The 26,910-nt window shown below is 44.4% G+C and overlaps 1 protein-coding gene across 5 annotated transcripts in view; it reads right to left on the bottom strand.

Moving 5' to 3' along the window:
• SFSWAP (splicing factor SWAP) overlaps positions 1 to 26,910 on the bottom strand; it is a 192,660-nt gene that overhangs the window by 58,828 nt on the left and 106,922 nt on the right. For all 5 annotated transcript variants that reach the window (XM_069756058.1, XM_069756061.1, XM_069756059.1 and 2 more), the window contains 2 exons: positions 9,417 to 9,667; positions 5,808 to 5,942 (listed from right to left, as the gene is read on the bottom strand). In XM_069756058.1, the coding sequence (XP_069612159.1) occupies positions 5,808 to 5,942; positions 9,417 to 9,667 (386 nt within the window). The remainder of the gene's footprint in view (positions 1 to 5,807; positions 5,943 to 9,416; positions 9,668 to 26,910) is intronic.

Raw genomic sequence — 26,910 nt, 5'->3', positions numbered from 1 at the left:
TACTTACCTTCCGCTGGCTGTCCTCCGGCGCTCTGCTTCTCTGCACTGACTGAGCGCCAGCCGGAAAGCACAGCGGTGACGTCACCGCTCTGCTTTCCGGCTGGCTGGCGCTCACAGTGCAGAGAAGCACAGCGCCGGGGGACAGACAGCGGAAGGTAAGTATGTAGTCTTTGTTTTTTTTTTACGTTTACACTGGTAACCAGGGTAAACATCGGGTTACTAAGCGCGGCCCTGCGCTTAGTAACCCGATGTTTACCATGGTTACCAGTGAAGACATAGCTGAATCGGCGTCACACACGCTGATTCAGCGATGTCTGCAGGGAGTCCAGCGCCGAAATAAAGTTCTGGACTTTCTGCACCGACCAACGATGGCACAGCAGGATCCTGATCGCTGCTGCCTGTCAAACTGAACGATATCGCTAGCCAGGACGCTGCAACGTCACGGATCGCTAGCGATATCGTTCAGTGTGACGGTACCTTAAGATTACTATGCCTTTAGGGGATCTGCGCAAGCGAGGAGGGCGAACGCGGCCCCAAAATAAACATTGCGTTAGTGCAATCCGCTAGCTCTAGGCGCTTAACGGACTGCCCTAACGCAATATGAACCTAGCCTTACAACATTCTCTCTCTTTCAGGCATTTGACAAATATTAATAACTAGATTATTAACTAGATTAATTAACTAGATCTTTTAGTCTAGAAAAAAGACGACTGAGGGGCGATCTAATAACCATGTATAAGTATATAAGGGGACAATACAAATATCTCGCTGAGGATCTGTTTATACCAAGGAAGGTGACGGGCACAAGGGGGCATTCTTTGCGTCTGGAGGAGAGAAGGTTTTTCCACCAACATAGAAGAGGATTCTTTACTGTTAGGGCAGTGAGAATCTGGAATTGCTTGCCTGAGGAGGTGGTGATGGCGAACTCAGTCGAGGGGTTCAAGAGAGGCCTGGATGTCTTCCTGGAGCAGAACAATATTATATCATACAATTATTAGGTTCTGTAGAAGGACGTAGATCTGGGTATTTATTATGATGGAATATAGGCTGAACTGGATGGACAAATGTCTTTTTTCGGCCTTACTAACTATGTTACTATGTTAGATGGAGGCCCGATGCTATTGCATCGGGAGGGTGGTGACGTCCCGATGCGGGCAGGCTTTGCGGCATATATTCTCTCGTCCCCAAGCCCCATATAATGCTGCATAATAGGTTGATTATGGCCCCATAAGATGCTGTATAGAAAATGTGCCCCATATAGTGCTGCATAATGGCTGATTATGGCCCCATAAGATGCTCCATAGAAACATTTGCCCCATATTCTGGGATAAAAAAAAAAGTGACATACTTGTCCTGAGCACCGTTCCGTCTTCCACGTCCTCTGCAGTGACTGTTCAGGCAGAGGGCGGCGCGCACACTAAACACGTCATCGTGACCTGAACATCACAGCCAAAGGACGCAGAAGACGGAGCAGCACGCTGCGGTGGAACGGGGACAGGTGAATATCAGAATGCTCACCCTCCCCCATTATACTCACCTTCTCCCGGCGCGGTCCCTGGCAGCTTCTCACTGACAGATGGTCTCCGGGAGCCCGCAGTTTCTTCCTCTGTCCAGCGGTCACAACATACCGCTGAACACAGGAAGAAGCAGGGACATGCTGGGAGCAGGTGAGTATGATGGACTGCTGCCGCTCTCCCTCCCTCGCCGACCCGGAAGGTCCGGCGATGACCTGCTGGTGGTACTGCGCAAGGGCCTGGTACCACCAGTGGGTGCAATATTGGAATACCCATCACTTGAGTATTCCAATATGGCGGTCGACGTACTTCTAGTGCGGCGCGGTGGATTGTGAGATTCGAGGACGTCCAGACGGAAGTGGATGACAGACAATTTAAGGCAATTATATAAATAGACTAGATGGTGGCCCGATTCTAACGCATCGGGTATTCTAGAGTATGTATGTAGTTTATTTATGAAGTTTTCAGAATAATGCAACTTATACACAGGAATCGGCCGGCCGCGACCAATTAGCGAAGCGTGGTTCAAAGTCCGCGCTAATTTGCGGGCAGACAGCGACTATCGCTGATTGGTCACGCCCGGTCGCAAACAATCAGTGAAACCAGGGCCGGCTCCAGGCTTTTGAGGGCCCCGGGCGAAAGAGTCTCAGTGGGCCCCCCTCTTTAACACATACCACGATTCATGATGCACAGATACAGCAGAGAAATATAGCACAGCCCACGTAGTATATAGCACAGCCCACGTAGTATATAGCACAGCCCACGTAGTATATAGCACAGCCCACGTAGTATATAGCACAGCCCACGTAGTATATAGCACAGCCCACGTAGTATATAGCACAGCCCACGTAGTATATAGCACAGCCCACGTAGTATATAGCACAGCCCACGTAGTATATAGCACAGCCCACGTAGTATATAGCACAGCCCACGTAGTATATAGCACAGCCCACGTAGTATATAGCACAGCCCACGTAGTATATAGCACAGCCCACGTAGTATATAGCACAGCCCACGTAGTATATAGCACAGCCCACGTAGTATATAGCACAGCCCACGTAGTATATAGCATAGCCCATGTAGTATATTGCCCAGTTACGACGTCATCTCGCGAGACCGCAATGCATGGACCGGTCACCGGAGCGTCACGAGGAGCGGGAAAGGCCTGGGCTGGATCTGGAAGGCGAGTATATAATGATTTTTTTTTTTTTATTATTATTTTTAACATTAGATCCCGCGCCAATGTCGCTGATTGGTCGCGCCGGCTGGGCGCGATCAATCAGCGAAGCGGGATTTAAATCCCGCGCCAATGTCGCCCCATCACCGAAGCAGGATTTAAATCCCGTGGCAATGTCGCTGATTGGCCGCGCCGCCTGGGCGCGAGCAATCAGCGAAGCGGGATTTAAATCTGGCGCCAATGTGCTGATTAGTCGTGCTGGCTGGGGGCAAGCAATCAGCAAAGCGGGATTTGATTTGTTGCGCCGGCTGGGCGCAACCAATCAGCGAAGCGGGATTTGATTTGTTGCACCGGCTGGGCGCGATTAATCAGCGAAGCGGGATTTAAATCCCGCGCCAATGTCGCTGATTGGTCGCGTCGGCTGGGCGCGAGCAATTAGCGAAGCGGGATCTGATTTGTCGCGCCGCCTGGGCGCGACCGATCAGAAGCAATCATTTTCAGGAAGAAACTGAGTATTATCGGACAGAATTGCAGGGGTGTCAATACTTTTGGCCACAACTGTATAGTGTATGTTAACTTCTGGTTTCAATTGTAGATGCAGGAATGACATCATGTGGTTGATGAAGCCAATCAGTGAGCTTGACAGTGATGACAACATAGACAACAACAGAAAGCAGAACCCGGTGTGCGTACACAGCAGCCACGTGATGTCAGTGTGATGTCACCGCCGCAGCCACGTCCACAAACACTTGAGACTAATGGGTGATGGAATGGGAAGGGGGCAGTAGATCTGACTTTTTATTTTTTTATTAATTTTTTTTTGGCTTTGTGTATGTGAAATTAACACACGAGCAATCACTTTAAAGATGATCTGTCATCAATTACTAACAGTAACCAAATATTTTTTACCATTTTCTTCTGTAAAGAGGATTTCACATGGCAAAGCAAACATGGCAATTTATACAAAATAAGAATTTCAGCCTCATGCACAGCACATTGAAAACGTAATTCTTTATCAAATGTACCGTATATACTCGAGTATAAGCCGACCCGAGTATAAGCCGACCCCCCTAATTTTGCCACAAAAAACTGGGAAAACTTATTGACTCGAGTATAAGCCTAGGGTGGAAATGCAGTGTTTATACTGGCCCCATAGATGCCCCAATACAGTGCTCTGCAGTGTTTATACTGGCCCCATAGATGCCCCAATACAGTGCTCTGCAGTGTTTATACTGGCCCCATAGATGCCCCAATACAGTGCTCTGCAGTGTTTATAGTGGCCCCATAGATGCCCCAATACAGTGCTCTGCACTGTTTATATTGGCCCCATAGATGCCCCAATACAGTGCTCTGCACTGTTTATATTGGCCCCATAGATGCCCCAATACAGTGCTCTGCAGTGTTTATACTGGCCCCATAGATGCCCCAATACAGTGCTCTGCAGTGTTTATACTGGCCCCATAGATGCCCCAATACAGTGCTCTGCAGTGTTTATATTGGCCCCATAGATGCCCCAATACAGTGCTCTGCAGTGTTCATAGTGACCCCATAGATGCCCCAATACAGTGCTCTGCAGTGTTCATAGTGGCCCCATAGATGCCCCAATACAGTGCTCTGCAGTGTTCATAGTGGCCCATAGATGCCCCAATACAGTGCTCTGCACTGTTTATATTGGCCCCATAGATGCCCCAATACAGTGCTCTGCAGTGTTTATACTGGCCCCATAGATGCCCCAATACAGTGCTCTGCAGTGTTTATACTGGCCCCATAGATGCCCCAATACAGTGCTCTGCAGTGTTTATATTGGCCCCATAGATGCCCCAATACAGTGCTCTGCAGTGTTCATAGTGGCCCCATAGATGCCCCAATACAGTGCTCTGCAGTGTTCATAGTGGCCCATAGATGCCCCACATTAATCTGTGCGATGGCCGCTGCTGCTGCAATAAAAAAAAAAAAAAGCCATACTCACCTCGCTACTTGCAGCTCCCAGCGTCTGGTCCCGGCGTCTGTCTGCACTGACTGATCAGGCAGAGGGCGCCGCGCACACTAGTGCGTCATCGCGCCCTCTGACCTGAACAGTCAGAGCGCAGATAGACGCCGGGAAGATGGATCGGCGGCTGGAACGAGGACAGGTGAATATAACATACTCACCTAGTCCTGGCGATCCTCGCGCTGTCCCCTCCTGTCTTCCGCGCTGCAGCTTCTTTCTCTGTCAGCGGTCACCGGCACCGCTGACAGAGAAATGAATACGCGGCTCCGCCCCTATGGGAGGTGGAGCCGCTTATTCATATCTCTAATGAGCGGTCCCACGTGACCGCTGAAGAGAGGAAGAAGCTGCAGCGCGGAAGCCCGTGGGACGGCAGGGACAGCGCGAGGATCGCTGGGACTAGGTAAGTATACCCCAGCGCCCTCAGCCCCTCACCCGCCGACCCTGCCACTACCGTGACTCGAGTATAAGCCGAGGGGGGCACTTTCAGCCCAAAAATTTGGGCTGAAAATCTCGGCTTATACTCGAGTATATACGGTAATAGTTTTGAGGCAATTGCTAGTATACCAGTACTACAGGTTCTCTTTCTGTACTTGTTAGTACAACCTCTCTCAGACTGCAGAGCGCTCTTGTCCACAAAATGGCCGCTTGTGGAGGCGCATGTGACCAGAACATCAGCCTCCGCTAAAATATATATAAACAAACAAACAAAACAAAAAAACACTTTCCCATGTTATGAGGAGGCTGATGGACAGGCTCAATGGAGATCGCCAGAACCCTATTTGGCCATCACAGATAAATGGGACTTACGCCAATAGCTTTCCTTGTACATATGCCAACTGTGCGACTGCACCCCGAGAACTAAGAAGTCAGTCTGCAGCGGTGCGGTCTGTGTACCGAGAGGCATTAGCATCTTTCACAATGACAGATACACTTTAATGGGTGCAATTTTTTGGCTTCTTACTTCGACAGCACTTTAAGGCTATTTACTATTCCAATTTTTTACCATTTCTTCTCTCCTAAACATTATTGAACATTAGAATGTAACATGTGGCATAGCCAATCTGTTTGGATGCAAGCCATTACCGTAAATATGTTTTCTGGGTAGCTTTCGCTAGAGCTTTCGTACCGTGATCGAGAGCGCTTCCTGCTGTTTCCAGGGTTGTGTCCAACACGATAAGAACATGGGAAGTCTCTACCTCGGTCTTCCTCCCTTCTTCTTTCTGTAGTCTGAGGTGGTTTTCTGGGTGATCTTGAACGTGATCTAAACAAAAATAATTAGTATTATGAAAGTACGGGCAAATATAAATGTGTACTTGTATGTATAGCGGAAAACTACTATAGTGCTGGGTGGGAACACAGTCGTGGCTTTTCCTCATACATGGATTTAGATTCCGATAATTCAGTGTGGCCTCGGTCTGAAGTCGGATTGCTTGTACGTGTTCATTAAATAAGTCTTCCAAAATATGGAACCTAAGCAAAGATCATCAATGCAGGTTCATATAAACGGTACTAGACAAGCTGCTTTCAGTCTAATGTCCACAATGATGGTAGGGTGCCCAACCATTAGAAAAGGCTGTCAGAACATCGTAGATATTCTGCTAAAAAGCCAAGAGCTAATTCTGTACATTCTGCGAGTGTTTTGTATAAGGCAAGGTTCATTCACTTATCACACCATAAAGGCTGTGTGGGTGTATAAGTAATAGTACTGACTAACCTTGCTTGGATTAAAAGCATTTAAGTAGCAGTCAATAACACTAAAGACAAAAAAAAGGAAAAAACAGGATATCTAAAGATATGGACTAGGGGACATCGGTGCTTCCTTGGGAAACCTGAGAACCAAGAGAAGAGCTGCTTCTCTAAACTTGTGTCAATTTATAAAATAGATAAAGGACATACAAATATGAAGATTATGACCAAAAAGATAACTATCAATTACTAATTGGCATTGGAAAATACGGTACATTAGGGCAGCTTGCAATATTTATCACAGCTGCCTTACAAGGTTACAATGCGGGGAGGCAAAACTGGAACTTCAAGGGACAAATATTTTTATTTTTAAATTAAACAGAGCATGTCAAGAGCAATCCAATGCCAGGGTGGCACCGGGTCCCTAGTCGCCAAACTGTGCCCAAGTAAGACTGCCAGTGCACAGATCACCATAATGCATCCTTGGCACTGAAATATCATGCGCACATACATTTAGGTCCAAAAACATTTGGACAGTGACGAGTTTTGGCATCTTAGCGGTTTACCAAAACAATCAAGATACAGTTATATAACCAATACGGGCTTAAAGTACAGACACTCCCCTTTAATTTGATAGTATTCACATCCTAACTAGTGTAAGGGTTTATGACTTACAGTTATTTAATATGTAGCTGCGGCTTTTTAAAAGGGATCAAAAAGTAATTGGGACAATTATCTCAAAATCTCTTTAATGGGCTATTCCCTCGTGTATCCATCATCAGTTAAGCAGGTAAAATGTCTACAGCTGATTCCAGGTGTGGCATTTGCATTTGGAAGCTGTTGCTGTGAACCCACAACATATGGTCAAAGAAGTTCTCAATAGATCAATAGAGGAGAAACAGACCATCAGCAGGCTGAAAAAAAAAAAAAAAACATAAGGAGTGGCCAAATCCACAGTTTGGTACATACCGTACTTAACTGCAAAAAAAAAAAAAAAAAAAAAAAAAGAGCACAGTGTTGCCTTTGGGAGCTTAAAAAGGACTAGACATCAATGAAAGACAACAGTGGTGGATGATCACAGAATCCTTTCTATAGTGAAGAAAAACCTCTTCACAGCATCCGCCCAAGTGAAGAACACTCTCCAAGAAGTAGGTGTTTCAGTACACAAATTGGTCATAACGAGAAGACGTCATGAGAGAAAATACAGCGGTTTCATCACAAGGTGCAAACAATTACCGTATTTTCCCGACTATAAGGCGCACTTTCCCCCCCCCCCCAAAAAAGGGGGGGAAATGGGGGGTGCGTCTTATAGTCATAATGCAGGCTTACCGTCAGTGGTGTGGCGGCGGCAGAGGTGCGGGGATGAGGAGGAGGTATGGCGTGAGCGGGGTCCCTTCCACAGGTGAGGTGATGCAGCAGCCCGGTAAGCAGCAGAGCCGGGTTAATTACCGGTTTATAAGTGGCGGCGGCCATCTTCCTGAGGCCACGCGTGCGCAGATGGAGTGCTCTGCTGCCGGGGCTTCAGGAAAATGGCCGTGGGAGGCCGCGCGTGCACAGATGGAGATCGCGGCGGCCATTTACCTGAAGCCAAGTTTGCAGATTTAGATCTCGGCTTCAGGAAAATGGCCGCCGCGATCTCCATCTGCACACGCGCAGCCTCCCGCGGCCATTTTCCTGAAGCCCCGGGAAGCAGAGCACTCCATCTGCGCACGTGCGGCCTCAGGAAGATGGCCGCCGCCACCGGTAATTAACCCGGGGCTGCTGCATCACCTCACCTGTGGAAGGGAGCCTGCTCACGCCATACCGCTCATTATCCCCGCACCTCTGCCGTCGCCACAGCACTGCTGCAACCCCCCCCCATGGACACCAGGCCGTGGCGTCGCCCACCTAAGCAGGAAGGGACCCTGCTCAGGTGCATGCCGTACCGCATCACCCCACCTCTGCTGACACCATGCCTCCTGTGACCCTGCTCTGCCACCGCCAGCCCTCAGGTAAGATACTGTAAATTCGGACAATAAGACGGACCCCCATCTTATAAAAAATCTTTTTTTCTGCAATTTTCACCCCAAATTTGGGGTGCGTCTTATGGTCCAGTGCGTCTTATAGTCCGAAAAATACGGTAATTAGCCTTAAAATTAGAAATTAAGCCAGCCCAGTTCTATAAAAGCAACAAGATCAACCTGTACCAGAATGATGGGAAGAAGAAAGTATAGAGAAGCCTTGGAACGGCTCATGATCCCAAGCTGACCACATCCTCTGTACAACATGGTGGAAGCAGTGTGATGTCATGGGCATGCATGGCTTCTAATGGCACTAATGTACTAGTATTTATTGATGATGCGACTGAAGACAGAAGCATCTGGATCAATTCTGAAGTGTATAGGGCTATACTCTGCTTAGATTCAACCAAATGCAGCGTGGTTGATTGGACAAATTGTCACAGTACAGATGGACAACGACACAAAGCACTGCAAAAGCAACCCAGGAGTTTAAGGCTAAGGAGTGGAATATTCTGCAATGGCCGAGTCAATCACCAGATCTCAACCTCATCGAGCATGCATTTCACATGCTTAAGACAAAACTCAAGGCAGAAAGACCCACAAACAAGGAACAACTGATGCCAGCTGCAGTAAAGACCTGATAAAGCATCACAAATGAGGAAACCCAGTGTCTGGTAGTGTCCATGACTTCAGGCAGTCACTGTCTGTAAAGCACTGTCTAGAAAAGTATTAAAACTGAACATTTTATTTATAGTAATGTTAATTTGTACTTTTACTTTTGAGCACTGAAGTGAGGAGGCTTTGTAGAAAAATGGTTGCAATTCCTAAACGTTTCACATGATATTTTTGTTCAACCTCTTTAACTAAAGTGGAAAGTCGAAATAAAAAATAATGGCATGCAGAGTCCAAATTAAAAAGATTTGGTCACGGACGATATACTTCTGCAGCTAACTGTACAACAAAAGCAAATTTTCACATAGCACCGCACATCTGACAAACCGGACTAACAGTGGAGCGAATGAGAAAGGCAGAGGACATGACGGATGTACCTGGAACGCCTCACTGTTCGGTACGCTGTGGGAAGAGAATGCTTCACTTTTGAATGAGACCGGGATTTGGACTCGTAATACATCTTTGGTGATCGAGATCTTGATCTGGATCGTTTCTTCCTCTTTTTCTTCTTTTTCTCCTTTTCGTCACGTGGATATTCACGAATTGGAGACCTTGATGTCACAGGGTACTCTGTTGTAGGCACAATGACGTCCTCTGGGAGGAAATCACAACTCATGTCATCCATATCCTAAAACAAACAAGAGAATCTGTTAGACCAAGTGATAATGTAGAAAAATATAGGGACATTAAAAGAAAACGGGAGATTCATATATTTGCTAAATCTCTTCAGTCAGTACTAACATTGTTAAATGCTAATGTGTCCTTTGGGGCTTTAGGATGATGGGCTGTTAATGCTGAAACATCCAAACTATAGGACAATGTGAAAGTCCAGGATGGTCTAACAGGTCTGTGGATACTGAAGCCAGCATTTGGGCTGCATTTCATTGCTGGGCACATTTTTTTTGGACCAGTCTCGCTCTCCCTGGAGGCTGCACAGCAGTCCTATAAATCTCTGCAGACTCGCTTCACCTCTCCTTCTCTCTTCTGTGCTTGCAAACAAGCATGTAAGGAACTACACAAGAAAACCATAGTGGGCATAAAACATCATCTACTTATGTAACACCACTCAGCAGGTCGGGATTACATATTCTAGTAAGAGTATATCACAGCAGTACTATCAATGGATTAAGGGGAAACGTTAACATTTCATCCTATTTCAGACGCAAGTTTAGCAAAGTAATCCATTTAAGAGATTACTAACACTATTCTTTTTCATCTTATTCCTGTCTGATGGAAAGGAAAATAGAGATGAAGGCAAAAAAATTAAATGTACAAATGATACTCCGAGCTTGCAGTGAAAATCATAACCGCACAAAGTGGAGTCTTTCCACCCTCATGAAAGGATGTGTTTATTAACATGCTTCCATAATTACCCTTCATTTTCTCTACAGTCTCATTTCCATACTACAACATTGCTTAAATTGAAGCTTTGCTGTCAAAACGTTTTAGTTTTAGGCCTTAAAATTGCAAATTAGTCTTTAACATTACTGACTAAAAGTAACAATTAATAAATTGCTATTTACTGGAATTCAGAATTAAAAGGGAACCAGTCAGCACATTACATATGGAAGTAGTGGTACAGCTGTATATGTGCTTGTCCCCCAATAAAAAAAAAAATAACTTTGTAGAAATCCAATGTGGTGGCCATGTGAAATATAGCATAAAAGTCATATGCAAATCAGGCTGGGAGTGCACTGGGGGCGTATGACTCTCCACCCGATTTGTATATGGCTTCTACACTGGATTTCCCATGACTGGCACATCAGATCTCTCTACAAAAAAATTGAACTTTTTCCTGAATGGAACAAGAACCTACACAGTCATACAACTACTTCCATATGCAAAACAATGCCGACAGGTTGCTTTAAAGAGATCATTTTATTGGTTTTTACCACCAGGGTACAGTCAGCGTGTCCGCTTGTACCATCAGTATACCGTCCGCTTGTACCGTCAGTATACCGTCTGCTTGTACCACCACCAGTACACCGTCTGCTTATACTATCAGTATACCGTCTGCTTGTACCACCACCAGTACGCCATTCGCTTATACCATCAGTATACTGTCCGCTTGTACCATCACCAGTACGCCGTCCGCTTGTACCACCAGTATACAGTCCGCTGGTCCCATCAGTATACAGTCCGCTGTTCCCATCAGTATACAGTCCGCTGGTACCATCAGTATACAGTCCGTTGGTACCATCAGTATACAGTCCGTTGGTACCATCAGTATACAGTCCGTTGGTACCATCAGTATACAGTCAGCGTGTCTGCTTGTACCATCAATATACGGTCCATTTGTACCAGTTTGTACCAGTCTGTGTGTTTGTACATCAGTGTATAGTCCATGTGTCTGTTTGCATCATCATTGTGTCATCAGTGTTTTTCATTGATTCTATCTCTTGCAATGTTAAATACGGATAGCACATGGAAGCCATCCGTGTGCTGTACGTGTTTTTCACAGACCGAGACATGTTTAGACCCTTGTTATCCATGCAGCCGGCAAAAACCCACAAGTCAATGTGAGATTTGCACGGACATGCTGCCCATTGAAAGACATACAGTGGGGCAAAAAAGTATTTAGTCAGTCAGCAATAGTGCAAGTTCCACCACTTAAAAAGATGAGAGGCGTCTGTAATTTACATCATAGGTAGACCTCAACTATGGGAGACAAACTGAGAAAAAAAAATCCAGAAAATCACATTGTCTGTTTTTTTAACATTTTATTTGCATATTATGGTGGAAAATAAGTATTTGGTCAGAAAAAAAATTTCATCTCAATACTTTGTAATATATCCTTTGTTGGCAATGACAGAGGTCAAACGTTTTCTGTAAGTCTTCACAAGGTTGCCACACACTGTTGTTGGTATGTTGGCCCATTCCTCCATGCAGATCTCCTCTAGAGCAGTGATGTTTTTGGCTTTTCGCTTGGCAACACGGACTTTCAACTCCCTCCAAAGGTTTTCTATAGGGTTGAGATCTGGAGACTGGCTAGGCCACTCCAGGACCTTGAAATGCTTCTTACGAAGCCACTCCTTCGTTGCCCTGGCGGTGTGCTTGGGATCATTGTCATGTTGAAAGACCCAGCCACGTTTCATCTTCAATGCCCTTGCTGATGGGAGGAGGTTTGCACTCAAAATCTCACGATACATGGCCCCATTCATTCTTTCATGTACCCGGATCAGTCGTCCTGGCCCCTTTGCAGAGAAACAGCCCCAAAGCATGATGTTTCCACCACCATGCTTTACAGTAGGTATGGTGTTTGATGGATGCAACTCAGTATTCTTTTTCCTCCAAACACGACAAATTGTGTTTCTACCAAACAGTTCCAGTTTGGTTTCATCAGACCATAGGACATTCTCCCAAAACTCCTCTGGATCATCCAAATGCTCTCTAGCAAACTTCAGACGGGCCCGGACATGTACTGGCTTAAGCAGTGGGACACGTCTGGCACTGCAGGATCTGAGTCCATGGTGGCGTAGTGTGTTACTTATGGTAGGCCTTGTTACATTGGTCCCAGCTCTCTGCAGTTCATTCACTAGGTCCCCCCGCGTGGTTCTGGGATTTTGGCTCACCGTTCTTGTGATCATTCTGACGCCACGGGGTGGGATTTTGCGTGGAGCCCCAGATCGAGGGAGATTATCAGTGGTCTTGTATGTCTTCCATTTTCTAATTATTGCTCCCACTGTTGATTTCTTCACTCCAAGCTGGTTGGCTATTGCAGATTCAGTCTTCCCAGCCTGGTGCAGGGCTACAATTTTGTTTCTGGTGTCCTTTGACAGCTCTTTGGTCTTCACCATAGTGGAGTTTGGAGTCAGACTGTTTGAGGGTGTGCACAGGTGTCTTTTTATACTGATAACAAGTTTAAACAGGTGCCATTACTACAGGTAATGAGTGGAGGAAAGAGGAGACTCTTAAAGAAGAAGTTACAGGTCTGTGAAAGCCAGAAATCTTGATTGTTTGTTTCTGACCAAATACTTATTTTCCACCATAATATGCAAAAAAAATGATAAAAAAAACAGACAATGTGATTTTCTGGATTTTTTTTCTCAGTTTGTCTCCCATAGTTGAGGTCTACCTATGATGTAAATTACAGACGCCTCTCATCTATTTAAGTGGTGGAACTTGCACTATTGCTGACTGACTAAATACTTTTTTGCCCCACTGTAGATAATGGGTATGTGGTTCTATTTAAGAAAAAACAAGCAAATAAAAAAAAAAAAACCATACATCCAACACAGACTTATGAATGAGGCTTAAGGCTCAGTCCTGGCAGTGCAAACACACAGGGGGTATATGGTCCTGGCTGTGTACACAGTCAGTACGGATGCCAAGGTATCCGTACACACACACACACACACACACACACACACACACACACACACACACACACCAGCCAAACCGAGGCACAAAGAACACACTTGACTAGATAGTGAAAAGTCGCTTATGGTGACATTACAGTGATTGTCAGGAAAAGCTCCCGATGTATACTGTAGGCAAGATGCTGCACATGTGAAGTGTGCCCTTATCCTTCTGGGAGCAACAGCTACCTAATTTCTAGAAGAAAAAAAAAAAAAGTGTAAACGGAGACCAGAACTATATAGTGTGTTACTCAAACCGATCTTTTATCGTCTAACAAAAATGTTCAGAATTACAAGTTATGGTTATTTTTAAAAGCCGAGCAGGACAGCAGGCAATTCCCAAAGCTCAAACCTGAAGAACTGAAGATGTGTCTCATTAAGAAGTACATCCCTAGTCCGGTTTCACGGTCCGCGTACGTATTGCTATGTACTGACTGGCAGCGGTTCTCCTGACCACAACTTGACAGCCTCATGGGCATAAACGAGGCTCTTGAGTTTAGGTTAGGAGACCTGTGAAACCAGCCTTTCATTGTTAATTTAAATTACTAAAATAGATTTTTATTTTTGTAAAAATGAAGATAGAATGGCACCAAGTGTTTTCCTCCACAACTATGATGTAACGTGGAGTTCGCCTAAATGAACTTTAAACAGCGCTGGAAAAATAGAGACTCAATTCAGAACCACTGCGGCGCGCAGTAGTCAATAGCAGGCGGGTGGTGCTCAACAAAAAAGCAATGAAGATCCAGAGAATAAAGATGAAATGAAGTGGCACTCACCCGATCTTGCTGAATGAAAAGTGTCCTTTATTCAGAGTGCATACTCACAGACATCTAAAGGAGAGGCGGCTTGGTAGAAGGAAAGGTGCGAGGGGAGGCAAGAGGACGACGGCCGTTTCGCGCCTGCGCGCTTCAACGGGTCCAGGTGCGTGAATTAAGAACGTCACGTCCTATATAGAGGACTAAACATCTTAGTGTGAACAGGTGATACCATTAAAAACATCTTTAGATACAAACACCAAATTATGCTATTAAGCACAGACATAGACGCTTATTATATATATCATACATAGTGATAATACAAAGAATATAATTCTTACAGAAAAATGGACATGTCCAATTTGTCATTCAGTCCTATTGCGCCCTGCGCATTCGTTTCAATAATCCACCTTGCTTCACGCTGTAGCAGTGCAATCCCACGATCTCCTCCATTCTGGGGATTTTTTACAATTTCTAAGCCTGCAAACCGCAAGACGTTCGGGTCTGCATTATGCATATCGCGCATATGCTTAATAAAACGAGGACAGCCCTTCCCAGAGGAAACCGAACTGTAATGTTCCCTAAACCTGTGGTAAAGTGGGCGGATAGTTTTACCAATATAAAAAGAATGGCATGGACACATAATTAAGTAAACCACGTACTGTGATTTACAAGTTATTAATTGACGGACTGTGTGATAAATGGGGCCGATATGAATAGGGTTATCAAGTAATCTAAATCAACAGTAGCTACAGTTTCCACATTTGTGATTGCCTGTAGGTTGTAATTCCCTCAACCAATTTGGATTTTCACTGATTGACAGGCGATTTTTCACAATAAGATCTCCCAAATTTTTTGTTCGTCTATAAGCGAAGATTGGATGATTTTTTGTCAAGGAGGAAAGTTCCCGATCAGACTGCAAAATGTGCCAATTTTTTTATATAGCCGCATAAATTACTTTATTCATCGGGCTATGCATAAATGTAAATACAAATTTATTATCATCTCTAGGAGAACTTTTTATTTTTTTATTTTTACGACATTTAAGCAAATCTTCTTGTGCTAATTTTCTGACCCTATTTTCTGCTGAAGACAGAATCTTAAGGGGATAATTTCTTTCCAAAAAATTAGTTTTAAGTTCAGCTATTTGTTTATCGAAAACTTCCTCATTATTAATAATTTTCCTATATCTAACCATCTGGCTATAGGGTATGCTGTTTTTTGTGTGGAAAGGATGAGCACTATTAAAATGCAATAAACTATTTGTCGCTGTCGATTTTTTATGTACCGATGTATTAATTTTACCCTCGGCTACCTCAATCTTGACATCTAAAAATTCAAGAGACACGCCCCCAAATACAGAAGTAAATTGCATATTATCATCATTATTGTTATTAAGATATGAAACGAAATTTTCGAAATCCTGTTTTGAACTATCCCACACAATAAAGACATCGTCTGCAAACCTATAATAGGCACGTATAAACCGTAAAAATGGGTTACCAATAGAGGTTATATACCGCTCCTCAAATACTGCTAAAAAAAGATTCGCAAAAACACATGCGACCGGTGTACCCATTGCGGTTCCGGTTCGTTGTAGGAACCATTTATTAATAAACCTAAATGCATTGTGTGATAATACAAAGTCCAGGCTTTCAGTGATAAAATCAATGAAGTCCTGGTCTTTATTGCAATTCTGTAATATCAGTCGTATTGCCTCGATGCCTTTATTGTGGGGGATCCGTGTATATAAATTCACGATATCGATTGAGACTAATGAAAAAGTGGGCTGCCAATCCAGAGCACGTAAAGCTAGTAAAAAATCCCCAGAATCCTTAACGAAAGAGGGAACTTTATGCAGCAGAGGTTTGAGCAACCAATCCAGGAATTTAGACAGGGGCTCCGTTAATGAGCCAATGCCCGATATTATGGGTCTTCCAGGCGGTTTAGTGGCGTGTTTGTGAATTTTTGGCAAACTGTACCAATTAGGAATGGTAGGGTGCTCAGGGTAGCCGAGGGTAAAATTAATACATCGGTACATAAAAAATCGACAGCGACAAATAGTTTATTGCATTTTAATAGTGCTCATCCTTTCCACACAAAAAACAGCATACCCTATAGCCAGATGGTTAGATATAGGAAAATTATTAATAATGAGGAAGTTTTCGATAAACAAATAGCTGAACTTAAAACTAATTTTTTGGAAAGAAATTATCCCCTTAAGATTCTGTCTTCAGCAGAAAATAGGGTCAGAAAATTAGCACAAGAAGATTTGCTTAAATGTCGTAAAAATAAAAAAATAAAAAGTTCTCCTAGAGATGATAATAAATTTGTATTTACATTTATGCATAGCCCGATGAATAAAGTAATTTATGCGGCTATATAAAAAAATTGGCACATTTTGCAGTCTGATCGGGAACTTTCCTCCTTGACAAAAAATCATCCAATCTTCGCTTATAGACGAACAAAAAATTTGGGAGATCTTATTGTGAAAAATCGCCTGTCAATCAGTGAAAATCCAAATTGGTTGAGGGAATTACAACCTACAGGCAATCACAAATGTGGAAACTGTAGCTACTGTCGATTTAGATTACTTGATAACCCTATTCATATCGGCCCCATTTATCACACAGTCCGTCAATTAATAACTTGTAAATCACAGTACGTGGTTTACTTAATTATGTGTCCATGCCATTCTTTTTATATTGGTAAAACTATCCGCCCACTTTACCACAGGTTTAGGGAACATTACAGTTCGGTTTCCTCTGGGAAGGGCTGTCCTCGTTTTATTAAGCATATGCGCGATATGCATAATGCAGACCCGAACGTCTTGCGGTTTGCAGGCTTAGAAATTGTAAAAAATCCCCAGAATGGAGGAGATCGTGGGATTGCACTGCTACAGCGTGAAGCAAGGTGGATTATTGAAACGAATGCGCAGGGCGCAATAGGACTGAATGACAAATTGGACATGTCCATTTTTCTGTAAGAATTATATTCTTTGTATTATCACTATGTATGATATATATAATAAGCGTCTATGTCTGTGCTTAATAGCATAATTTGGTGTTTGTATCTAAAGATGTTTTTAATGGTATCACCTGTTCACACTAAGATGTTTAGTCCTCTATATAGGACGTGACGTTCTTAATTCACGCACCTGGACCCGTTGAAGCGCGCAGGCGCGAAACGGCCGTCGTCCTCTTGCCTCCCCTCGCACCTTTCCTTCTACCAAGCCGCCTCTCCTGTAGATGTCTGTGAGTATGCACTCTGAATAAAGGACACTTTTCATTCAGCAAGATCGGGTGAGTGCCACTTCATTTCATCTTTATTCTCTAGATTTTTATTTTTGCTTAAGTATTTTATAGTCTCTTTTCCACGGGTGTTTTGGAAAAAAGATTTTGGCTTTAAGAAAACATGTCATTCCAGGAAGAAAACGGGCAACATTTTGCCAATATACCAGACGTCCGAGAATAACATTACAACAAAATTAATGTAATTAGATCGTTAAACTATACTATTAATGATCATACTGAAGAGGTTGCAACCATGCAAAGAAAAGCTTGAAAAAAGGAGGAATTTTGAGGGAACCAGTTGCCTAGCAAATACTTGAAGGGAATAATAATAAAAAAAGAATATAAGCATGCAAATGCTACGAAATTACCATATAAACAGAATTTCTATTATTTTACAAATAACATGAGACAAGTGAGGAGACACAAAAAGTTAAAAACATTTAAAAGGCCAATGGCTGAAGGTGAGGTATTGTAATAAGGCCAAATAATAGCAACAACCCAGGTATCCCAAAAAAAAAAAAAACCAACAAAAAACGGATGATAAGTACAAAACAGAATAATAACGAATTAGATTCAAACAACCATCATGATGAGGAAAGTATAAATACATCAATACATAAAACATCATATGAATGGAAGGAAAGTCCAATATTGAGCTGTACAGGATCAATAATATAATAAATATCAAAGCCAGACAAACCTAGTACTAAAGAAAACACTCATGCCACAGAATGTAGAAGTATAACAATGCAGAAAAAACAATATACAAGAGCGAAATGTCCAATATTGAGCTATATAGGATCACCATCATAGAAACAAAAGTCAGACAAACCTAACCAAAATGGTGAACCCCCAAAAAGTAGGGAAAACTGCGTTAGGTCTGGAAAATTATCCAACCTAAGCTGAAGAAAGGAAAAATAATGAATAAGATGAAAATGTGATGTGGCTTCCTTGGGTGTAAGGGTGTTCGTCTCCAGTAGGCGTACACTCGCCATGTCGGCACTATTACAGCCTATGGCCACATCTGCGCATACGCAAAAATCCAGTTTTGCAGAGGGATCAGACATAAGCCCCGACAGGACCAATAAACGGGACCAAGACGCAAAGTGAAATCACCTTTATAAAATAAGGTTTTGTAGTTCTAGAAATGTTTTGTAAAAAAAAATAGAAACAATTCATCTACTCCTGAAAAAGGTAGAGTAAGACAAATTGCAGAAACTAAGTTAAAATATCTTTAGGTCACTTTTCGAAACAATTTAACACCATATGCCCAGCAGGAACGCCGATCTATAAAACCATGACAGCAATTTAAAAACAATCTACAGTTTGTGAATACATCTGCCTGCATAAACACTGTGGCCTCAAAGTCAATACAGTTAAAACGGAGTTTTAAGTTGCTTTTCCCGTAAGAATTGGCCGGCTTTCCTCCTCATCCATCAGTTCTAGTTCAAGCTGCATACACAAAATCAATAGTAGGCAGAGTATGTTTTAGAGGGCTGTCGCAGGCGTTTCTAATTGCTTTTGTATCAATGATTGTGATGAGGCGGCCGAGGACACGAAAACTCTATGAACTTACACACTTGCCAAACCCCAAGCTAGTTATTGTAAACCTGTTCTAGGCTACACTTAAAGCCAACGTGAACAGGCTTTTGTTCTGGCGGAGTGCAATCAAGATTTAGGTCTTCTTTTATTGTGGTAGTAATATAAAAATCTAAATATTTTATTATGCGTTACAAAACTTTTGGAAATGTTACTCATTAGGGACTTGTTCGGTAAAGTTAATTCCTTCACAGGATTCATAAAATAGCCGCAAACCCTTAAAAGTGTATTATGATGATCTATGCAAAAATGGGGGAAGGGAACAACGTGAAAGAATCTGCATATTGAGATCCCTGAAAAGGGAACTCGGCGTTGAGGAAATTGCTATGCGGGCAAAACTTCTGTCTGGAAAATATCACAATATGCTTTTCATTTTGAAAGGGTTTCTACCTGCATTTTTCATTATATGGGTTTACAAAATGGGCTTAAAGGGAACTTGTCACCAGTTTTGTCCTCTGTCAACTAAAACTATGACCTTAATCAGCACCTGTGCTGCAGTCCAGCAATGGTTAAATAACCCCTTGACTCCAACCTGTATAACCCAAAAAACCTCTTGAAGTTCTCTGTGCTCTGACCTATTGCGGGCAGAGCTTAAAACATCAATGCGCATGTGCTGTTATGATTCAGGCTACGCCCGCAATAGGGCAGAGCATAGTGCGCCAGGTGAGCCGGCGATTTTTCTGCGCAGGCTTTCACCGGGCTGTGTGGATGACGCAAGAGGCGTTGGCCACGTCACGTACAGCAGGACAACGGCGACTATAGAAACCACGCCCATCAGACTGGACAGACAGGATTAACATACAGTGCGGGAGAACGTCAAAAGGTTTTTGGGTGTAAACAGGGGGAGTCAGGGGGTTATACAACCACTGATGGACTGCAGCGCTGATTAAGGTCATAGTTTTAATTCCCTTTAACGCCACCTCTCCTCTGCTGTACAGGAGGGTTGATCACATGGCGGCAGCGGCGGTCACATCATGAACGGTGCAGTATGTGATTTAGATGCAGAACATAAAACTGCTGAGCCCAGTGATTGGCTGCAGTGGATAAGTGCTGTATTTGTGACATCAACACTGAAGAAATAAAGAGAATTTTGTGGGGTAGCAGAGAAGCAGTGGAAAAGTGAAGCAAGCCTACAGAATAATGAAACAAATAGGATGAAATATCCCTTTAATTCCAAGAAAGTTGCACAGGATTACTGACTATTCAAGTATAATGGAAGTACCCCATAAATCTTTCACCAGCAGTGGCCCCTACAACAGCCTTGTTAGAAAAAACTAAAATTAGATCCTCTTCCAAGTTCACAAATTGAGAAATAAAATGCTACGATTGTACAGAGTTCTTTCTTCCAGGAGCTAATTGATGAGCAAATTGCACAACGCAAACAGCACGGTGCTTCCTCTCCGCTGAACAACAGACTAGGCACAAAGTATTCAGCAGTTCTGGTATTCAAGTAAACTAAAGTAATTAGGAAGAAGAAAAGATCATTGACGCCGAGATGATGTTCTGGAAGACGGCAGGAGAAGAAGGGATAGGAAACCAAGAATGAGTCAGCAGGAACCATTATATAAAGACTAGAAAAGGCCACGCAGTGTTCCTCGGGTCTGCACTGCTGAGCTGCAGGGAACCCTTGTGCCGATGTATAGTGGAATACTGCACGCGGCGAATCGGCACAGGACACCAGCTGGATTGCACACACTTGCTGGAGCATAGACTGCAAGCAGCGCCGTCAATCACCAAAGATGAACTACTAACTACTGGGCCATGTGATCCATGGCAAGCACCCCAATTAGAATACGGAATTACGCTGATTTTGTTTTTTCATAACACAGGAAGCAAAAAAATTAAAAAATCCTAATAGGTATGGGTTTCATAGAAGCTATGTCCTCCATCAGATCTGGTGCATAGACTCCATTAAGTTGTAATGGTGCAGAAAGTCTGGAAAAGGCACCAGATAAAGGATCTGAATGCCTTCCGAGCAATTTTTTCAGCTGTCACTTTATCAATGGACATAGCCATGAATACCTAAGGTCCTGCAATTCTTGCACATGAGGAAAGACAGTGAATCAAAAAACGATATTACATTTCTAATTGAAGGCCTTTACTAACATTATTATTATTACACCTGCTACATATTGGGATAGGATTTTGGAGATGGGAACACCCCTTTAAATGCAAGCACAGCAATGAAGCACTGGCACATCTGTGTGTTAGGCTTATTTCACACTTCCGTTTTTACAATCTGCACAGGATCCGTCCAAAGGTTGAAATGACGGATCTTGTGCAGATTGTAAAATACGGGTGCACTGGGCCCGTTTTTCTGACGGACCCGTCGAGTCTATGTGCACCAGTTGCGTATGCGTCTTCGCAGCAGTTTTCCGCTGCAAAAACGTATACACAACACAGGTGAAAAAAAAACATTCTTACCTTCCGGCGTCCCGCGCAGCATTACCGACGCTCACGGTGCTCCCGGCAGCTAGCGTTCCCAGTAATGCCTTGCGTGCAATGACGTCTGATGACGTAGCGGTCTCACGAGACCACGACGTCATCAGGTCATTTCACAATGCATTACTGGGAATGCTAGCTGCCGGGAGCATCTCTAGCATTAACGCTGCACGGGACGCCGGAAGGTAAGAATATTGCGATTTTTTTTAATTTTTTTTATTTTTAACATTATATCTTGTTACTATTGATGCTGGATAGGCAGCATCAATAGTAAAAAGAGAGAGCGAGAGAGAGAGAGAGAGAGAGAGAGAATTTCCCTGACTGGAAATTCTTCCGTGCATGCTCAGTTTCAAAAGACGGAACCAGTCGCTGGATTCCTGCTTTTGACAGTCATCGACGGTTCCTGCGTCCATAGGCTTCCATTATAGCCAATGACAGACGGTGCAGGATCCGTCGCTGAGCGATTATCTGACGTGCAGAAAAAAATGTTCCTCTGAACGTTTTCTCCGCCCGACGGACAGCAATTTTCCGACGGATCCAGTGCACGACGGATGAAATGGAAGGCCATCCGTCACAATCCGTCGCTAATACAAGTCTATGGGAAAAATCAGGATCGAGCAGAGAAATTTGCTGAATCCTGTTTTTTCAAAAATCTACGGATTTCGACGGGAGCTAAAAGACTGGAAGTGTGAAAAAGGCCTTAAGGGAACAGACAGTGATGCACAGACTGTTCAGGGGCTCCTGATCCAAACCTGACAGTCTCATATACGCCTATGGGGATGTCAATTCTGCGTCAGTTAACATGTGGACAGTCTGTGCATTGTGGCTTATATTCGAACCGTAATGTCGAATCTGGCATAGTTGCAGGGTCTGCCTACAGAGGGACTGTAGTCTTACCATGGAGGCAAGTCATTTATTGTGAAATAAGCACAAAGGAAGTAATGTGGGATAAAGGTACATGAGCGATGAAATAAAGGACGTTTCAATCCCTTCTGGGTCTTTATCATGCAGTCACTGTGTCAAGCATGCAATGGTGAAGAGTAGAGTTGAGCGACCTTGACCTTTTTAGAGTCGAGCTGGGTTTCGCGAAACCCGACTATCTCAAAAGTCGGGTCGAGTGAAATCGGCCGATTATGACGTAAAGTCGGGATCGACCGAAACACGAAACCCAATGCAAGTCAATGGGGCAGCATAGTCGGCAGTGAGTGGGGGCCAGGAAAACACCTAGAGTGCCCATTTTAATGTCAAAACCATCCATTCTTCTTAATGAAGCTTGTCAAGCGTAATTTACCTTATAATAATTGGAAGGCATTTGAAATTGGGGGTCATTTGGCTAAAGTTGTGGTGGGTAGGGCTGATTCAAGTAATTAGTGGGCCCAGGAAATCTGGACCACGTCACGGCAGTGGAGCAGGGAGAGGCAAGTATTTCAACTTTGCAAGTGCTGTGAACCTGAGCAAGCAGGGGGGGCCCACTCGTTGGCATTGGCACAGGGCCCCTCAAAGTACAGCGGTGTGTTTGCACGGCGGGGGCGCCTCCCACCGGCAGCAACACTTTTGCGTACCATGAGAAGCCCTGTGCCAGTGACGTCGCCAACTAGTATTCCTCCCCCCACCTGATGAAGGAACCTGCACTTTCATCTGCACCTTCCTGTTTGTCCCCGTGTAAGGTGGTATGGTATGCGGGAAGGGGGACCTGACTTTCAGCAGGGTCACAATCTTGCAGTGTAGCGTGCACGGGAAATGTTGCGTTATGGGTCAATGTACCAGCAGACTCATCTATCACTGGCTGGGCAATGGGCAGGATGAGGAGGAAACACAGATATAGGCCCAAAGAATAAAGTGGGCTAAATGCAGTTCAAAATTGGTAACACAGGACTAATCAGGGGGCATTGCAGTGGAGGACAACTGGAATGAGAGGCTGACACAGAGAGTAGGCCCAAATCAGTAAGTAGTCGAAATGCAGTTCAAAATTGGCAACAGTAGTAAACAGGCGGCACAGCTTTGTTCAGTGGAGGAGAACAGCAAGGAGTGGCAGACACCGATAGTAGGCCCCAACCCAACTAGTAGGCCAAATGCAGTCTAACATTAACAACTACTTAACGAGCGCCTGAAAACGGAATTTCAGGACAGGAAACCAGGAGAACAGCAAGGAGCGGCAGACACCGATAGTAGGCCCCAAACCAACTAGTACGCCAAATGCAGTTGTTCCGTTTAACCACAATTTAATGAGAGCCTGAAGATAGAAGTTCAGGAAAGGCAACCTGGAGAACACCTTGGAGTGGAACACACCATCTCTCTACACCCCATACCCAATTTGTAGGCCTAATGCAGCGTAGTTTCCAACAACTACTAAACGAGAGCATGATGATCGAAGCATTGGCGAGGAAACCTGGGGAACACCTTGGAGTGGAACACACCATCTCTCTACAGTGGAAACACCATCTCTCTACACCCCATACCCAATTTGTAGGCCTAATGCAGCGTAGTTTCCAACAACTACTAAACGAGAGCCGGAAGATCGAAGCAATGGAGAGGAAACCTGGGGAACACCTTGGAGTGTAACACACCATCTCTCTACACCCCATACCCAATTTGTAGGCCTAATGCAGCGTAGTTTCCAACAACTACTAAACGAGAGCCGGAAGATCGAAGCTCAGGAAAGGCAACCTGGAGAACACCTTGGAGTGGAACACACCATCTCTCTACACCCCATACCCAATTTGTAGGCCCAATGCAGCGTAGTTTCCAACAACTACTAAACGAGAGCCGGAAGATCGAAGCAATGGAGAGGAAACCTGGGGAACACCTTGGAGTGTAACACACCATCTCTCTACACCCCATACCCAATTTGTAGGCCTAATGCAGCGTAGTTTCCAACAACTACTAAACGAGAGCCGGAAGATCGAAGCAATGGAGAGGAAACCTGGGGAACACCTTGGAGTGTAACAAACCCTCTCTCTACACCACGGAAGGGCTGATTCTTAGGAAGGAAGGCTGTCGGAAAGAAGCAGGGCGCGTCCGAGGGTGATTATATTCTTATTAGGTATATACTCACCCTCGGACGCGCCCTGCTTCTTTATTTGTAATGAATGTTTATTTGCAATGTGGTTTTGACTTACTCTATTTTTTTGGTAAATAATGATTTTATTATTTTCATTGTTTTTCATCTTCTTGGCAATAATATAAAGAAGACGCGACAGGACAACACTCGGTGGATGCCATATCTGTGTTTAAAATTGAAAAAACCTTTCAGTTAACTACTTGCAGGAGAAAGTTATTGTAGCTGGTGGCCATTTTTAGTACTGTACCAGATTTTTGTTGTATGTGTTTGTTTTTAATGTTAAAATGTCTGCATTTGATATCTCTCCAGTATTTTCTTTTTTATAAGCAAAATACTTATTTTTATATTTTCTGATGTTGGTTCCAGGGGTACACGGGCAGCAGTGGTGTGGTCAGTGGAGGCCTAGTGGAAGGAGTGACCGCAGACAGGCATCGAAGGCCTAAAATAATAACACATGGCTGTAGGCAATTTTAAATTGGTTCCAGGGGTACACGGGCAGCAGTGGTGTGGTCAGTGGAGGCCTAATGGAAGGAGTGACCGCAGACAGGCATCGAAGGCCTAAAATAATAACACATGGCTGTAGGCAATTTTAAATTGGTTACAGGGGTACACAGGCAGCAGTGGTGTGGTCAGTGGAGGCCTAGTGGAAGGAGTGACCGCAGACAGGCATCGAAGGCCTAAAATAATAACACATGGCTGTAGGCAATTTTAAATTGGTTACAGGGGTACACGGGCAGCAGTGGTGTGGTCAGTGGAGGCCTAGTGGAAGGAGTGACCGCAGACAGGCATCGAAGGCCTAAAATAATAACACATGGCTGTAGGCAATTTTAAATTGGTTCCAGGGGTACACGGGCAGCAGTGGTGTGGTCAGTGGAGGCCTAGTGGAAGGAGTCACCGCAGACAGGCATCGAAGGCCTAAAATAATAACACATGGCTGTAGGCAATTTTAAATTGGTTCCAGGGGTACACGGGCAGCTGTGGTGTGGTCAGTGGAGGCCTAGTGGAAGGAGTCACCGCAGACAGGCATCGAAGGCCTAAAATAATAACACATGGCTGTAGGCAATTTTAAATTGGTTCCAGAGGTACACGGGCAGCAGTGGTGTGGTCAGTGGAGGCCTAGTGGAAGGAGTGACTGCAGACAGGCATCGAAGGCCTAAAATAATAACACATGGCTGTAGGCAATTTTAAATTGGTTCCAGGGGTACACGGGCAGCAGTGGTGTGGTCAGTGGAGGCCTAGTGGAAGGAGTCACCGCAGACAGGCATCGAAGGCCTAAAATAATAACACATGGCTGTAGGCAATTTTAAATTGGTTACAGGGGTACACGGGCAGCAGTGGTGTGGTCAGTGGAGGCCTAGTGGAAGGAGTGACCACAGACAGGCATCGAAGGCCTAACATAACAAAAATGTCAATACAATGGTATTGTCAGTGGCAGGCATTGAAGGATGTCAGCGCATAGACTAAACATTGGTGGAGCTGTGAGATAATTTTGCAAGTGGTAGAGCACTGTTTGAGCTGGGGTGGGGGGAAACTGTCTTGTGGCCGGCGGTACAGGCCCAGGGCCCCTCATATTACAACGGTGTGTCTGACGTTGGGTGCGCACCACCACCGCCAGAGACACTTTATTGTACTAGGAGGGACCCAGTGGCAGTGCCGTCGACCAAAAGCGGGCTCACCCACCTCTTCAGACAAACTGCACTCTCACGGGTGCTGTCGCCAAGTGTCGATACCACGGCCCCGTGTGGGGAGTTTGGCCATTTAGTGAGGTGTAAACATGTCGTATGCTGGACAATCAGGTGCAGAAAATTACGAGATTGGAAAAGGCATTCAGAATAGTCCACAGGCAAGACCTTTTCATAGGAAAGCTAGGTGTCAGCCGGGCAAGGTGGGGCAAAAGATTTCGAAATCCAGTTGTGGTTCATTTTAATGAAGGTTAGATCATCTACATTTTGGGTAGCCAGACGAGTCCTTTTTTCTGTTAGTATTGAACCTGCAGCACTGAATACTCTTTCTGATAGGACACTAGCTGCCGGGCAAGCAAGCTCCTGCAATGCATATTCTGCCAATTCTGGCCAGGTGTCTAATTTTGATGCCCAGTAATCAAATGGGAATGACGGTTGAGGGAGAACATCGATAAGGGATGAAAAATAGTTTGTAACCATACTGGACAAATGTTGTCTCCTGTCACTTTGAATTGATGCTGCAGTACCTGTCCTGTCTGCGGTCATAGCAAAATCACTCCACAACCTGGTCAGAAAACCCCTCTGGCCAACGCCACTTCTGATTTCTGCCCCTCTAACTCCTCTGGTCTGCTGGCCCCTGCAGCTCGTGTGAGAACGATCACGGGCGCTGTGTGCAGGGAA

Source organism: Ranitomeya imitator, chromosome 1 (assembly GCF_032444005.1).
Source record: "Ranitomeya imitator isolate aRanImi1 chromosome 1, aRanImi1.pri, whole genome shotgun sequence".
Lineage (NCBI taxonomy): Eukaryota > Metazoa > Chordata > Amphibia > Anura > Dendrobatidae > Ranitomeya > Ranitomeya imitator.
Note: the sequence above shows the minus strand (reverse complement) of the source record. Positions and strands in the feature narration are given on the sequence as shown.